The sequence below is a fragment of the Manis pentadactyla genome, chromosome 2, assembly GCF_030020395.1.
Source record: "Manis pentadactyla isolate mManPen7 chromosome 2, mManPen7.hap1, whole genome shotgun sequence".
NCBI lineage: Eukaryota > Metazoa > Chordata > Mammalia > Pholidota > Manidae > Manis > Manis pentadactyla.
Genome location: NC_080020.1, coordinates 214,369,400 through 214,384,800, shown reverse-complemented (window position 1 = coordinate 214,384,800; position 15,401 = coordinate 214,369,400). Strand labels below are relative to the sequence as shown.

Sequence of the window (15,401 nt, the reverse complement as noted above, 5' to 3'; positions counted from 1 at the left end):
CTGATTCTTTAGAAGACTGATTTATTCTTAAAATTGTAGTGTCAATGTAGATTCTAAGACTTAACCATTTACATGTAGAAAAATAATTTATATGTTGAGAATTTTAGAGCTTATAGGCCAAGGACAGCTAATATAATATATCACACTAGCACAACAGTCCTAAAATATTACCATCCTTAAACACGTGTGACTCTATGAAGTGATTGTTCAGTGCAATCATGAACACGAAGGCAGAGCCCCTAACCTTCAGGTTGGAAGGACTGGAGCGAGGACATGAGCGCTCTGGCATTTTCAGGCTGAGATTCAGATAACACACTGAGATGGGAAAAGAGACACATCTGTCATGTCTTCCAAACTGAGCTGAGGACATCTGCAGCTACTGCCACCATCTCACTCTAGTACAACGGGAAAAACGGATGTAAAAATAGAAGTGATACATCCAACTATTAACACTGAGGCAAAATTGAATATAGCAGCCTGCAGAAGCACCGCCGGATAATGGGAAACGGCTCCTCCAGAGCAGGCTGTCTGTCCCAAGTAACTCAAGATGTTTTCCCCCATCCATTGCCATCCCTGATTAATTTATTTATTTTCCCAGCTTTCTTGAGGTGTGATTGACAAATGAAAATTGTATATATTTAGTTTGCAAAACAGGTTTTTTTTCCCAAAAGGTGCACATTGTTAAGGGGTTAGGAGTAGTGGTAAAGTGAGAAGGTTACAAACTAACAGACCAAGTAATACCTGCCCGACAGGAAAGGGAAGGAGGCCGTTTGTTCAGAAGAAAATGCCTCCCTGGGAGTCCGTCACCTCACCATGTGAACTATCTCCTCTTTATTGGACCTCTGAAGAGGCTGAACGGTTGTGTACAGAACAGGCAAGAATTTTAGTAATGGATGTGCTGGACAAGAAGACAAAGAGCATAAAAACGCTGAGGGAGATTCTACATCCAGAAAATAACTACCCTTGTTTCCTATGTCACCTCCACCCCATTCGGGGGACAGTGAGAGCCCATTCAGTAGATTCGCCCATTCAGTAGATTCAGTAGAGCAATTAAGTGGAAGGTTCTTTGTCATAAGGGGATCCATTCATCAGTGAAGTGCCTAGATGGATTATTTTGTTATTGTTGTTTGACCTTTGTTTTCTAAATTGAGATATAATTCACATAAATTCACCCTTTACAAGTGTACAATTCAGTGGTTTTTAGTGTATCCACAAAGTTGTCCAACCATCACCACTATCTAATTCCAGGTCATTTTCATCACCCCAAAGAGGAACCCCATACCTATTAGCAGTCACTCCCCATCTACTCCCCTCTCCCCAGCTGCTGGCAACCATTTATCTACTTTCTGTTTCTATAGATTTACCTACTCTGATTATTTCATATCAATGGAAGCATATAATATGTGGCCTTTCATGTCTGACTTCTTTCACTTAGTATGTATTGGATGTTCACCCATGCTATAGCTTGTATCACTATTCCTTTTTGTGGCTGAATAATATTCTATTATATGTATATACCACAATTTGTTTATCCAATCATCTGCTGTTGAAAATTTGGGCTGTTTCTAATTTTGGGCTATTATGAGTAATGCTGCTATGAACACTCATGTACAAGTTTTTCTGTGGACATATGTTTTCTATTTTTTCTGGGTATATACCTAGAAATAGAATTGCTGGGTCATATTGTATTTCTAAATTGATCCTTTTGAAGCACTTATAAACTGTTTTCCAAAGTGGTTACAACATCTTACATTCTTCCCATGAATGTCTGAGGATTCTAGTTCCTCCACATCCTCATCAACACTTGTTATTATCTGTTTTTGATTATAGCCATTTTAGTGGCTTGTTGTGTTTTGTCATTAAAAAAAAAGCCACCCAAATACATAGTTTAAAAAGATAGGCTTAAAGTGTAAATGTCCCATCTCTCTCTACTTCCATTTCCATGAGGCAAGTATTTTAAATTCTTTTAGCATTTTGTTCTGGAATTTATCTTCTATTTCTGGTAATATGCTTATACTGCTGTTCTTTTTACTATCAGTTTTAGATATTACTTCTTGACTTCTAATTATGGAAAATGAGCATTTAATTCTTTTACCTTCCCCCATGTGCACACAACTACACACTCACTTTAACCTGCCTTTTTACAATATGATTATAATCTCCATTTTGGGTTCAATCAATGATCAACTTTTACATTGTTTTGACTATGGATTCACAGCTGTGTGGCATACAAAGATTATATTTACTTTAGTCATACTTTTACCCTGAAACTCAGAAGACCTAGAGGAAAAAATTTGCCTCATTTTTTCTCCCATTCCCTCAGTTTTCTATAGATTAATTACTACTTCATCCTCAAATTCTGCAAGTCAACAAAACCTCTGGGCATATTCAAATACATAGATATTCAACGATTGCTTTCTTTTTCCTTTTTTTAAAAAAATTACTGGGAGACATTCCTCCCAGATGCCTCTACTCTCCTGCTCTCATCTGGGCTAACTGATTATAGACTTGCTGCAGAGGTATTATCCTGGAACTTTCCTTCATCTCCCTGACTTCTCTCCTATGTTGTACCATCTGTTTCCTGAATCCCATATCTGCATCTTAGTTTTTTATCCCTCAGTTTGCAATAGCTGATCTTCTAGTAGCTTCTTTGTTTTTCTATTCCTCCATTACTACCATTTTTGTGTTAGATATTTTCTAGTGTACCATTTTAATTCCCTTGTTTCTTTAAGTTTTTTTTTTTTGAGTTCTGTTCATCGTGATTGCACTGGTTATTTCAATTAATGCCTTAATGTAAAATAGTCTAGATTAATACCAGTTTAATTCAGTAGTTGTTTATGAATGCTTCCATGCTACCCTGGTCTAGTTGTGACAGAACATGTATGCATATGGCCCATGAAGCCTGCAGCTTTCCTGTGCTCTGATCTTCCTGATCCCATTCTCCATCTCCTGTCTCTAAGCATCAAGTAATCTGTTCCTCCTCTGAACTCTCATTGTGTTTTTCCTTTCCTGAAACCTAAAAATGAACTGCAAGTGCTAAGAAACCAAATGAAGGGACACAAAACAGTATCAACGAAGTGTGAAAACCTCCTTGATACCCATTGCTGTATTTAAGATGCTCAAAGTTGTAATCTGTCATGTTCTATGAAATCCAGTCCTTCAACGTGAAATTACTCTTGAGGAGTATTTCTACTGATTCGAATTTAAACATGCCCAAGGCTAGTTTCTTCATTTAGTACCATGTCCAAGCACTGCATTTCTACATGAATATTCTGTGGTGGGCATGGGTTGTTCTAGTCTGACCAGCATCCACTTATCATCCTCTGGTAAGAGTTCTTTGATTTTCACTGGACATGATGGGTGGGAATATAATGTGGGACACAGTGTAGGCAGGGAGCTGCCAGGGACCACCACCAGGAGGGGGCCCACCTGAGCTCAATGCCCACTATAAGGCAAGCAGAGGTGGTGGGGAGAGTGAACAAATGAGTCTTGACATGGGTTAGCCTTTGTATTCTGCCATACTTTGAACTTCCCAGTTATGTGCACCAAAGAAACTCCTTTTCTCTGTAAGCTCATTTGCACCGTGCTTCTGGTGCTTACAGCAAGAGGAGCTGTGACTGACACAGATGCTGGAAGCAGAGGATGAGCCATTTCTCGGTGATCACAGGGTCCAACATCTTTATGAAGACCCTTTGTTTCATTTTTAGCAAGAGAAGAATAAATTCTTCTGCTTTAGTTCAGTATCTGCAACAGTTTTAGTCTAATTCAGGATTGATTTTAGAACTAGTAAGCTACCTCTCAACTCAGGTTACTGTCCTCGACAAAACAGAAAAAAACTAATGGCTTCAGAAATGACTCTATATGAAAAGAATAACACCACCAAGTACAATTTATCAAATACCCGATAAAGCACATTTTGAAAGGCAACCAGGATGTAATTTCCCATTATAAAGGCATTCCTTACACCCATCTATTTTTTGAAGCATATTCATATTCAAAACTTCATCAGATCCTCTTGGGCTTCTTTTTTAATAAACTTAGACCCACATCTTAAAGTCTTTTCTAAGCATAAAAATCAAAATGTATTTTATAAAGAACTACATATCAGCTTCTTATAAATCAAAACCCTACATTTTTTATTTTTCCTCAACTCTAGTTACACATTCCTGATGTTTACTTAGTTTTGTAACCAGCTCTTCTGAATTCTAGGCCATAAAGAAATAATTTTTGTTTCCTCAGCTCTAGAGGAACCCTGAGCCTTTTTTTCTAACTTGTTTCCTTTTCATCTCTGCTCTTGTCCATTTAACCTGCTTGTCTTTAGCACAGCGCCTTACACAAGATGCACCTGTGGAGTCCGCAGGCCTCATTTTGAAAGCCCAACTCGGTTACTTCCTAGCTTCATGATCCTGAGCAAGACTCTAAATCTGAAAAGTGAGGATAATACCACCTACTTCATATAATTGTTAAAAAGATTACATGAGATGTATGCAAAGGAGACACAGTAAGCATGTAGTAAATGTTAGTTGTCATTATTTGTTGCATAAAAGAATGAGCTCTGTGAACCAGTGCTCCTTGCTATTTCATTCTAGAGGAGAGGCCTGTAAACCTTGGTGATTTGGTTACTGTCTAAAATCTAAGCCCCACGAGGGCAGATTTTGTCTTGATCATCACTATAGCCCAGCACCTAAGATATGACTGGCATATAACAGGTATTCAATAAGTACTTATTTAGTGAGTGAGTGAATCAATGAATGAATATAGGTAATACAGGTATAATTTTACTGACTGGTATAAAATTACTAATATAATTTTACTGCTACAGAAAATCCCAGTATTCTGAATGAGTAAACTGAGGCTCAAGAGGTTAAGTGACTTGTACAAACTTCTATAGGTTAGAGAAGGATGAAACACAGTTCTCCTGTCTGGTTGTTCTTCTCTCCCACCGTATTACCTCTTGGGCCTTTATCTCTGAGATAAAGATTCAAAATTCAGGCTCACTATATTGATGTTTTCAAGGGCCAAAACGATTTGGAATTTTAAAACCTACCGTGGTATCCACAGCTTTGACTTTGTTGGTGGGAATGTGCTTTGGGGCAGGTTCTGTCTGTGACACCACCACACAGCCCTCAGCACCTAAGGTGATGACCACGACCTGGCAGCCCCTCTCCATGAGCACCAGCGCAGCCTTCCCGGCATCTGCAGGGCTGCTGACTGTGAGGCTGGTTAGAATCTCAGCCTGGAATATACAAACAAACATGAAGGAAGACAGCGGTGAGAAAAGTAACCTGGGTCCAATTCCACATTAGACTTTTTTTGTTATTTAATGGCTTTTTAAAAATTGAAGTATAGTTCATATACAATATTTATTATATTGGTTTCATGTATACAACACAGTGATTCATCAGTTATACACTTTATTAAATCCTTATACCGACTAGTGCAGTTACAGTCTGTCAACATGGGAAGATGTTACAGGTCCATTGACTGTATTCTCCAGGCTGCACTTCATCCCTGTGACCAGCTTATATTATGATTGACATACTTGTGCCTCTTTAACCCCTCACTCACTCCACCCACCCACCCCAACCCCTTCCCAATGGTAATCACCAGTCACTTCTCAGTGTCTATGAGTCTACTGCTGTTTCATTCCTTTTGTTTTGTTTTTAGATTTGTCTTTGTAGAAAATGTCTTCCTTCTTCTGCATAACAACCAATGCAATGGGGAATGATGATGGATACTGGCTCAGGAAAATAAATTAAAAACCCAAAACAATGGCAACAAAAACTAGCCAGAAAAGACATTCTTGGGACAACTGGGGAAATCTGACTGTGACCTGGATCTTCGATGACAGTATAGTATTGATACCTTTCTTAGGTGTATGGTGGTATTGTGGCTGCTTTTAGGAAATGCAGGATGAAGTATTTTGCAACTTATTTTCAGAGGATTCAACAAAAACAAAAATAAATACACAGAGGTGAGAGGAAAAGCTATATAGCAAAATCTTAACTGTTTAGGCAGAGAGTATATGAGTATTCATTGCATCGCTCTTTCAGCATTTTGTGTGTATGTATGATAATTTTCATAATAAAGAGTTAATGGGAACAGAGAGAATTCCACAAAAGAAAGAAAGGAAGGTGGGAGGGAGTAAAGGAGAAAGGAAAGGGCCACTACCAATGATTTGATATAAATCATACCTGTACATTTCACACCTCAGGATGTAATTTTTTAGATGTCTCTCGGGCCACCCTGCCTTTCTCATGGTACTAGTTATAGCTTTCCATGTTGGCACACCACCATTTGTTTTGTTGCTTTTGCTAGAGAAGATGGAAGCAGAGTAGGGGAGGCACTGTTACACAGCAGAAAAAGCAGTGTGAAGACACGCAGACCGCCTCCACTACTAACCTTCCCTCTGACCTTTCCCAAGTCACATACAACCTGTAAAAAATGAGGAGCTTGCACAGGATCAGTAGTTCTCTCCCAGAATGTAAAAAGGTTTCTGGCTGAAATGGGGGTGAAGGGCTGCAGCCCTGCATCCTCACCCCTATGCACATCTCCAGCATGAACCTCTATGGTTCTGAAATAGGTGGCTGAAAAATCACTGGACTAGATGAATGATATGATACTTCTGGATTCAAAAAGTTTATAATCAGATTCTGTCCTTTCTGTGTTACAGTTTAACCACATATGATCTCTTCCTAAGAGCAGGTCTGTCCCTTCCTGGGCTTGCTCTGGAATTGCCCAGATGAATCTTTTTGTTGCCTGTAAGTCAGCCCACAGGGTCTGCTTGTTCTGGGCTCTGGTTTTCACAGCAGCACAGGTTTTGTGGACTTGAGCACGTGTCCTCCCTTAACATTGTTTCCACGGACCCTTTCAGTCTGGGTTGGTTATACTTTGAGGCCACATTCTCTTCTCATGTTTTTCACTGATTTTATTATTGGGATCACAGTATCTGTTGAGTGGGATGGTCTACTTTCAGAGACACTGATTTCTTGTGGTTTCTACCAACCTTTTAAAAAACAATTCTTTAATGAAAAATCTTGAACATAAAAAATAACGCAACCAGAACCCATGCACCTACCATCTACCTTTAACAAATCTTAACATTTTACTTGATTTGCTTCAGGTATTTTTCTTTAAAGACAGTACATGATATATATCTTCCACAGGTTATTATATAGCAATGTGCTCTTTTCCCTTAACATTGTTTAATTCGTGTTGCTATATGTAGCTCTTTTAAAAAAATTGCACAGTATTCAATATACTGCAAATATGCTCTATTTACAAAATCTGTCCTCCTTTTTGTGAACACTTTTGGTTTTTCCATTTTCCCCTATTATAAGCAATGGATTATTGAATATTCTAATCATTTATATGTAATCTTATAGGATAATTTTTCCTCTGGCTGTTTACAAAAACTTTTGTATTTACCCTGGATTTTATGCAGTTTCACATAAAATGTATGTTATTAGGGAGTTATAACTATTTCTCTCACGTGGTATGTTTAAAACACGAGGATGCATGCCTTTTTTCAATTCTAGAAAACACTTTGCAGTTTTTCCTCTAATACTGCTTCTCTTCAGTCCCCTCCATTCTCTTCTTTGTTCACTCTAATTAGATGTATGTTGGAGTTTCTCAAGCTGTCATTCATTTCTCTAAATTCCTCTTTAATATTTTATTTTTTTTCTGTGCTGCTTTCTGGATGAATTGAGTTTTCCACTTCTGGGTGAATTGATTAAGATTCTCTTTCAACTCATTAATTCTTCATTGCAGTCTGATGTTTGTCTTTCTAATGAGTGCTTAAAAAAAGCCACCTTAATGGCTATTTTTCATTTTCATGACCTCTAATTGACTGATTTTCATATTCACATGTCTTTGATTCTGTTTTTCTTTCATAATTTCTTCTTTTTTAATGAATGAGAATCTTAATCACACTTATTTTAAAGGCCTTTTCGCCTCACTGTATTATGTGAATTTCATCTTGGGCCAGTTCATCTTTAGGTTGTTGATGTGGGAGAACTCTTGCAGCCTTATGCTTCTTCACTGAGTTGGAGAGTCTTCACACTTCAGCTCCCACCAGGCTAGGCCTGTCTGTCCAGTGGCTAATAGTTCCATCCATCAGGCCCCTGAGGTCTCTAAACCAGGTGCTACATAGGCAGTATGGGCTCCCTGTGCCGTGTTACTGGTGATGTTGCCAATCCAGTCACTAAGTGAGCAGCTGGTTGGTTCCTTCCTGATCAGAGGCAGTATCCTCCTGTAGGGAACCTTAGATGTGCTGTCGTCTCGCAGAGTAAGTGTAGCAGCTTCCTCCACCTTTTTTCATTAGCAGGGGAGCCTAGTCCAGCATCTCTGGTTTCTAGCAGTGGGCACTGCCCCAAGCTCTCCTGAGCGGCACACTTTTAGTGCCATTACCCGTAGGAGGAAAATTTCCTACCGCCTATGTCTGCTTGTGGGACTGAGTATAGCCCACCCAGGCTGAATGCTCTGTGGTTCTGTTCCACTCTTGGTTGGTGGAGTTACCTTGTTTTTGATCTTGTGAGTATCTTTCCCTTTTCTCTTTTTCTATTTCTATATCAGTGGTTTGTGTGTGGAGCAGAGGGATTGTCTTAAAGCATGAATTTACCTTATTATTATTAGAAGCCATCCATAAGACATTAAACTTTTCAAGTTTTTTTTTTTTCTATTAAGTTTTAGAGGTCAATTTTCTTAAAGACCAGAGTTTGTTCATTTGTTATCAGTTTTCTTTAAGGCAAATTTGTTCATTTGTTAGTTCATTTATTTATTCATTAAACATTTACTATATGCCAACTATGTAGCAGATACAGAATAACAGATGGTAATTTCCAAAGATAACTGTATTCATATATACCACATAATACATTCTCTTTCCACATTCTGATAGTGACAATCATCTACTGAGAGGTGGCTTACCAAGGTGGTCTTTTCTGCCTTAATCAATACAATGGGCCAGAAGAGATACTGTGTAACTTCCATTGCTAAGTCATAAAAGCCAACATGTCTTCTGCCTGGTTCTCCTGTTCTCTCTGTCTCTCTCTATTTCCCTCTCTCTTTCTTGATACTGGATCTTGGAACCAGCTTCCATGTTGTAAGGAAGCCCAGGCCATAAAAAGAGGCCATGTGTAAGTGTTCTGGTCAAGAGCCAGCATCATATAGCAAGCATGTGAGTGAAGTAGACTTTAGATGATTCCAGCCCTTGGCCTCTTAGTCTTTCAGAACCCAGATATTGTGGAGGAGAGACAAGCTGTGCTGTGCCCTTAGTTCCTGGTACACAGAAACTGTGAGGGTTAATAAATAATTATTGTTATGAGATGCCAAACTTTTGGAATAATTTATTATTCAGCAATAGATAACTACACACATAAGGATAGCCATTGAGGATACAATAATTTATAAGGCAGGTGCCCCTGTCCTCACAGGACTAGTGATTTAATGAGAAGATAGAAGTACTGAACAAGTCATCTGAGCTGTGATGAATTTTGAAGAATAAATACAGAGCTCCCAGCGGGGAAATCTAAGCCAGTTTGGCAGCTGAGGGTAATATAACCTCTCGGTGAAATGGTCACTATCTCCCACAATTCCTTTTTCCTAGCACAATGCCTGGCCATGATTACTGCTCAAATATATTGCAAAACCTATTGTGATTTGTTAAAATTAGTTTCCTTGTGGCAGTCTTCTTTCTTGTTTACTTTGTGTTCTGAGAAATCTTAACAAAAAGGCAAGTCAGGAAATCCTAGAAACCTTCATTCAGCCTTCAAACCAAATGGAAAATTACTATTATTGGTCATTAATAACTTTCTCTTTCTGCATGTTTTCATTTTATACCATGTCCTACCTCCCAGTGTTAGGAGAGAGCTCATTTCTAAGACTGTGTGGACTACAAAAGGGAGAATATTGAAATTTTCTTCCTAAAATCTTCAAATGAATGGCAGAACATGAATATATTGATCAATATTTTATTCAGGTCTATACATTATGGCACTGAGATTGACTGGTGGGTGCCCTGCTAAGGGAGTGGCCCCTGAGGTATTTCCCATGGCCTCAATGGAGAACCTATGTCTGTATCCCAATGTAGTTACAATCTTCACATTAGAATGAGGAAAGGCTCCTGGGGTTGTATATTAATTAGGGTTGCTAGATAAAATACAGGATGCCCAGTTAAACTTGAATTTCAGATAAACAACAAATAATTTTATAGTATATTACTTGTTTATCTGAAATTCAAAATTAACTGTGCATCCTATATTTTTATTTGCTAAATCTTGCAACTCAAATCCTAATTGGGCCATAAAAACAAAATAATTAAAAAAGGAAACAAAACATCAATAATTGAGAGGAGGAAGGAAAACTAAAATTAGCTGTGGTTTGATAAGTGCCAGATTATGGAGATGGCTCAGGGAATCCTTTTTTTTAAATCTTGGACTCACTAATTTCCTTTTCTCCATGACCCCAGTCAACTGAAAAATCTGTTTTCACTGGGCCCAAGGATTCGCATGCAATCAAACTGACATGGTTATTCTTGCCTTTTCATTTGCTTACATTAAAGTCTTTGGTTCTCATGCGATAAACAAACCTTCCAACCTCACCTCACTTTCATTGCAGCAGAACACATCTGAGAGGGTGTAGAACCGGGGGTCCAGGTCAGCAATGGCAGGGGCTGGATTGAACAATGTTTTCACTACAAAGGAATGGAAAAATCAGTGGTTATCATTTTTAACATGGTGCATTACAGACATTCAGTAAGGGAAATCTCCAAGTGTAACCATTTTCCCCCTAAGATTAAAAATCACCTTAGATACAGATACAGAAAAGTCTGAAATTCCAATCTCCATCATAGGTTACTACCAACTCTTTTTTTAAAATTGAAGTATAACTGACATACAATATCCTATTAATTTCAGATGTATACCATAGTGATTTGGTATTTTTGTACATTACAAAATGATCCCCACAATAAGTCTAGTTACTGTATGTCACCATGCAGTTAATTATTATAATATTGACTATATCCCCTATGCTGTACATTACATTATTATAACTTACTTATTTTATAATCAGATGTTTGTACCTCTTAATCCCCTTCACCCATTTCACCTGCCCCCCAAGCCCCTCCTCACTCTGGTAACCAGCAGGTTCTTTCTTGTACCAACTAGTCTGTTTCTGTTTTATTTATTTTTTTAGGTTCCACATATAAGTGAAATCATATGGTGCTTATTTTCTGTCTGACTTATTTCACTTAGCATAATATGCTCTAGGTCCATCCACGTTGTTGCAAATGGGAAGGTTTCATTCTTTTTATGGCTGAGCAATATTCCATTGTGTATATATACCATAGCTTCTTTATCTATTCACCCATTGAGGGACTTAGGTTGCCTATCTTGGCTACTGTAAATAATGCTGCAGTGAACATGAGGCTGCACATACCTTTCTGAGTTAGTGTTTTTGTTCTCTTTGGATAAATACCTAGTGTAGAACTGTTGGACCATATGGTCACTCTTATTTTTAATTTTTTGAGGAACTCCATGCTATTTTCCATCGTGGCTGCACTGATTTACATTGTACAACCAACAGTGGATAGTGTTCCTTTTTCCACATTCTTGCTAATACTTGTTGTTTTTTCTCTTTTTGATAGTACCTAATCTGACTGGTGTGAAGTTATATCTCATTGTGGTTTTGGTTTGCATTTCTCTGAAGATTAGTGATATTGAGCATGTTTTCTTGTGCCTGTTGGCCATTTGTATATTTTCTTTGGAAAAAATGTCTATTCAAGTCCTCTGCCCATTTAAAATTTTCTTTATATTAAGTTGTGTAAGTTCTTTATATATTTTGGATTTTAACCCCTTATTGGATGTATGATTTGCAAATGTTGGCTTTTCATTTTGTTGATGGTTTCCTTTACTATGCAAAAGCTTTTAGCTTGATGTAATTCCATTTGTTTATTTTAACTTTTGTTGCCTTGCTTGAGGAGATTGAGCAACATTTTTTGCAAAAACATTGCTAAGACTGCTGTCAGAGAACTTACTGCCTGTGTTTTCTTCTAGGAGTCTTATGGTTTCAGGTTTTACATTCAAGTGTTTAAGCCATTTTGATTTTATTTTTGTGTATGGTGTAAGAGAGGGGTCCAGTTTCATTCTTTTGCATATAGCTGTCCAGTTTTCCCAGCACCACTTATTGAAGAGACTCTTTTACCTACTGTATATTCTTGCCTCCTTTGTCATAGATTATTTGACCATATATGTGTGGGCTTATTTCTGGGCTCTGTATTCTATTCCATTGATCTGTGTGTCTGTTTTTGTGCCTGTACCATGCTGTTTTGATTACTATAGCTTTGCAGTATAGTTTGAACCAACTCCTTGTTTCCATTTGCTCTAGTTTTCACTTTTTAACATTTCAGCTTCAAGAGCAAGCATCAGTATTTACAACCAAGGTGATCACAAAGTTATGGCCAAGGGAAGAATATTAAAGAAAATTTTAAATGTGACATGAAAGGACATGTATGAATGTGAACATTCAGGCTGGTAAACATTTTTGTGGGTTACTTTAAATGCTTAGTTGGAAGGCTCATTCATAAATCCATTTTCCAGGAAAGAAAAAAGAGATGATGGAAAAGAAATAATGAAGATCTCAACATTTCCCTGATAAGACCAGTAACTAGAAAGTTCATGTACATATATGTATTTTGAACACCTATATATGTGTTCTAAATATATCATGATTACTTATGCAAACATATGCACTTATACAAAAGCTTACATTCTTGGCTACTGTGAGCAATCTGGGAATGTAAAGGAAAAATTGAGATAGGAGGAGAAATTTAATCAGAGACTGAGAGCTAGCTCAGACCAGGAGACTATAGCAGAGGAATGGATGGGATGGTGGAAACAGGGAAAATGAGAATGTTACAGCCATTACATGTCAAAAGAAGTGCATTTTTCAGAGAATGAAGAGTCCCAGAGAAATGAAGTCACAGTCTAGGCATATACCGGGACACTGTTAAGCTGGGTCCCTACCTGGGGAGTCCAGGATTTGGCTGTCTCTAAAATAGTTGCCTCTTTTGGCCAGGACTCTGTTCATAGCAACGCAAGCCCCAAGCCCCTAATCCCAATTCAAAATATTTTAAAGTAGCCTTTGGTGTGGAACTTGGTAAATATATATTTTTAGAAGTCTTTAGAAATTACATTCACAGGAAGCTCCCCCTTTGTCAGAACATCAGAGTACCCAACTGGATGGGTTGGTCTTCCTTTCCTCTCTTCAGGTTTACCAGCTCACGTGTTTTGTAACTCCAGTTTACTACAGACTATAGAGTAAAATACTCTAGCTGCCACTGTCAGAGACTCTTCTAGAACAGTGGTTCACAAACTTGGTTGTACCTCAGCGTCACTAGGGGAGCTTGTTAAAATGCATGATTTCTGGGATCCACCTCAAGCCCCCTGAATCAGAAACTCTTGGGGTAAGATCAGGGAATGTACCCATTTACAAGTTCTCCAAATGCTCTTTCGTAGCTATCTTGGCACTGATCTATTGCACATTCTAGGGGAGATGCTAATCAGCATGTGGCTAATGGAGACTGTCCACTGCTTCTGCCTGGTGAGACTATCTAGTTTGCTTCTGTACCGTCCTTGGTCTGAACATTTTGGTTGGTCAGTGGATCTTGTGGTTTATAGGCTAACATTCTTCTCACATTTTCATTGTTTTAGAATCCAGAATGTCCACCCACAGAAATTCTACAGTATATTTTTGGCATATATATTTTTACACAGGGTTATTCTGTAGCTTAAATTAGAAAGTGGATGGAAAAGCCCTGTGTAAACTGTAAAGTGTGTATCAATGTAAGGGATTATTACTGTTATTATATTGTCCTTTCCAGCCTGATACCCCCACCTGTCCACCCATCTATTCTGCCTTCTATTGGAGTTTGTAGCCTGGCAACATTCTCTCTCATTGGTTTTCCTGCTTGTGCAAGGTCTCTGAGATGTCAGTTATGCATAAAAGCCCTCATTGCCCAGCATTCCAACACACCTATTTGCTTTTTAGATTTTCAGAACAAATATATTGTTCCCTATTTTCCTCAAACATTAAATAGCAACACCACTGCTCCACTAGTATGATCTTCAGATCTGCACCTGGGAGCATTTGGGCACAGGCAAGAGCAAGCTACCAGTATGGAACAACAGGATAGTCATTCTTACAAATGTTCCCTTTTATCGCAAAAGATCTCTGACCTAGCAATTCCTTTTCTAAACCTATCCGACAGAAATACCTATGCATGCAAACATAAGGTGATGACAGTGCTGTCCACTCAACTCTGGTTTTAACAGAAAAAAATGAAACAAAACAAGAAAGAAACCCAAGTATCTCGGAGAGGACTGCTTAAAAAAATTATGACATATACATCCAGTGAGGTACTCTGCTGTTAGAAAGAATGAAGCAGATCTGTTTTGTCACAGAAGAATTTTTATCATTTATTTATTAGTAAAAAAAAAAGGGCAGTTTTGTAATAAAACCTATTGTATGATCCCTTTTTTTAACAAAACAATTAAAACATAACTACATGTGTATTTACATTTGTACAGTTACATAGATGAGAAAAAAGTCTAAGAGGTACTCACTAAATTAATAAGTGATTAGTTATAAAAGGTGATGGGAATAAATCTGACCACAGATTGTCTGCTGTACACCATGCAAAGACATCATTCATAAAACATATATAATATCTTACATCAAAAAACAAGTATACTGTGAATGAAATAATTTCTGGATTTTCCTTCAAAATAATCCAGATTCACAGTTGAGGGTGGGGAGAAATGAGCTGGGGTGTAGCTGGAACAAGATTGGCCATGTGTTGATAATTGTTCAAGCTAAATGATAGCACAGGTGGATTTACCATACTATTCTCTACATACCCATAAATATTTGAAGTTTTTCACAATAAAAACAAATTGTAAAGAAACAGTCACATTGAATTTTAAGCAACAATTGCTGGAATGAGGAATTCTACAATTTAATTTGACCATAAATGTTGTATAAAAATCATTCAGATCTTACTTGCCTGTATTTTACGGAGGGAAAGCTTTCTTACCAATAGTAACTGGATACATAGGCTTAGAGTCTTACTGGTAACTGAGTTTAGGGGAAAAGTGAAAATGCCATAAAGTAAAGTATTTTACCAAGATGGGGAAAAAAATGAAGAATTGGTAGAATGTGATTAATCAAAGAGGAATGCAAAGTTGTAATGGAAAAGATGGGAAAAGAAATGATGTCATTCTGGAACCATGCAAAGCTAGAGAACATAGGATATCCCATGGAGTGACATGGAGCTCTAGAGGTGACTGATAGCACCCAACAGTAATTATTATTCATCACAATGTAAGGAGGACTAAACTCCT

General features: G+C 37.8%; 1 protein-coding gene across 6 annotated transcripts in view; it reads right to left on the bottom strand.

Moving 5' to 3' along the window:
• Nucleotides 1–15,401, bottom strand: part of RBKS (ribokinase) — a 110,081-nt gene that overhangs the window by 39,941 nt on the left and 54,739 nt on the right. For all 6 annotated transcript variants that reach the window (XM_036903571.2, XM_036903568.2, XM_036903572.2 and 3 more), the window contains 2 exons: nt 10,602–10,693; nt 5,048–5,236 (listed from right to left, as the gene is read on the bottom strand). In XM_036903571.2, coding sequence (XP_036759466.2) covers nt 5,048–5,236; nt 10,602–10,693 — 281 coding nt within the window. The remainder of the gene's footprint in view (nt 1–5,047; nt 5,237–10,601; nt 10,694–15,401) is intronic.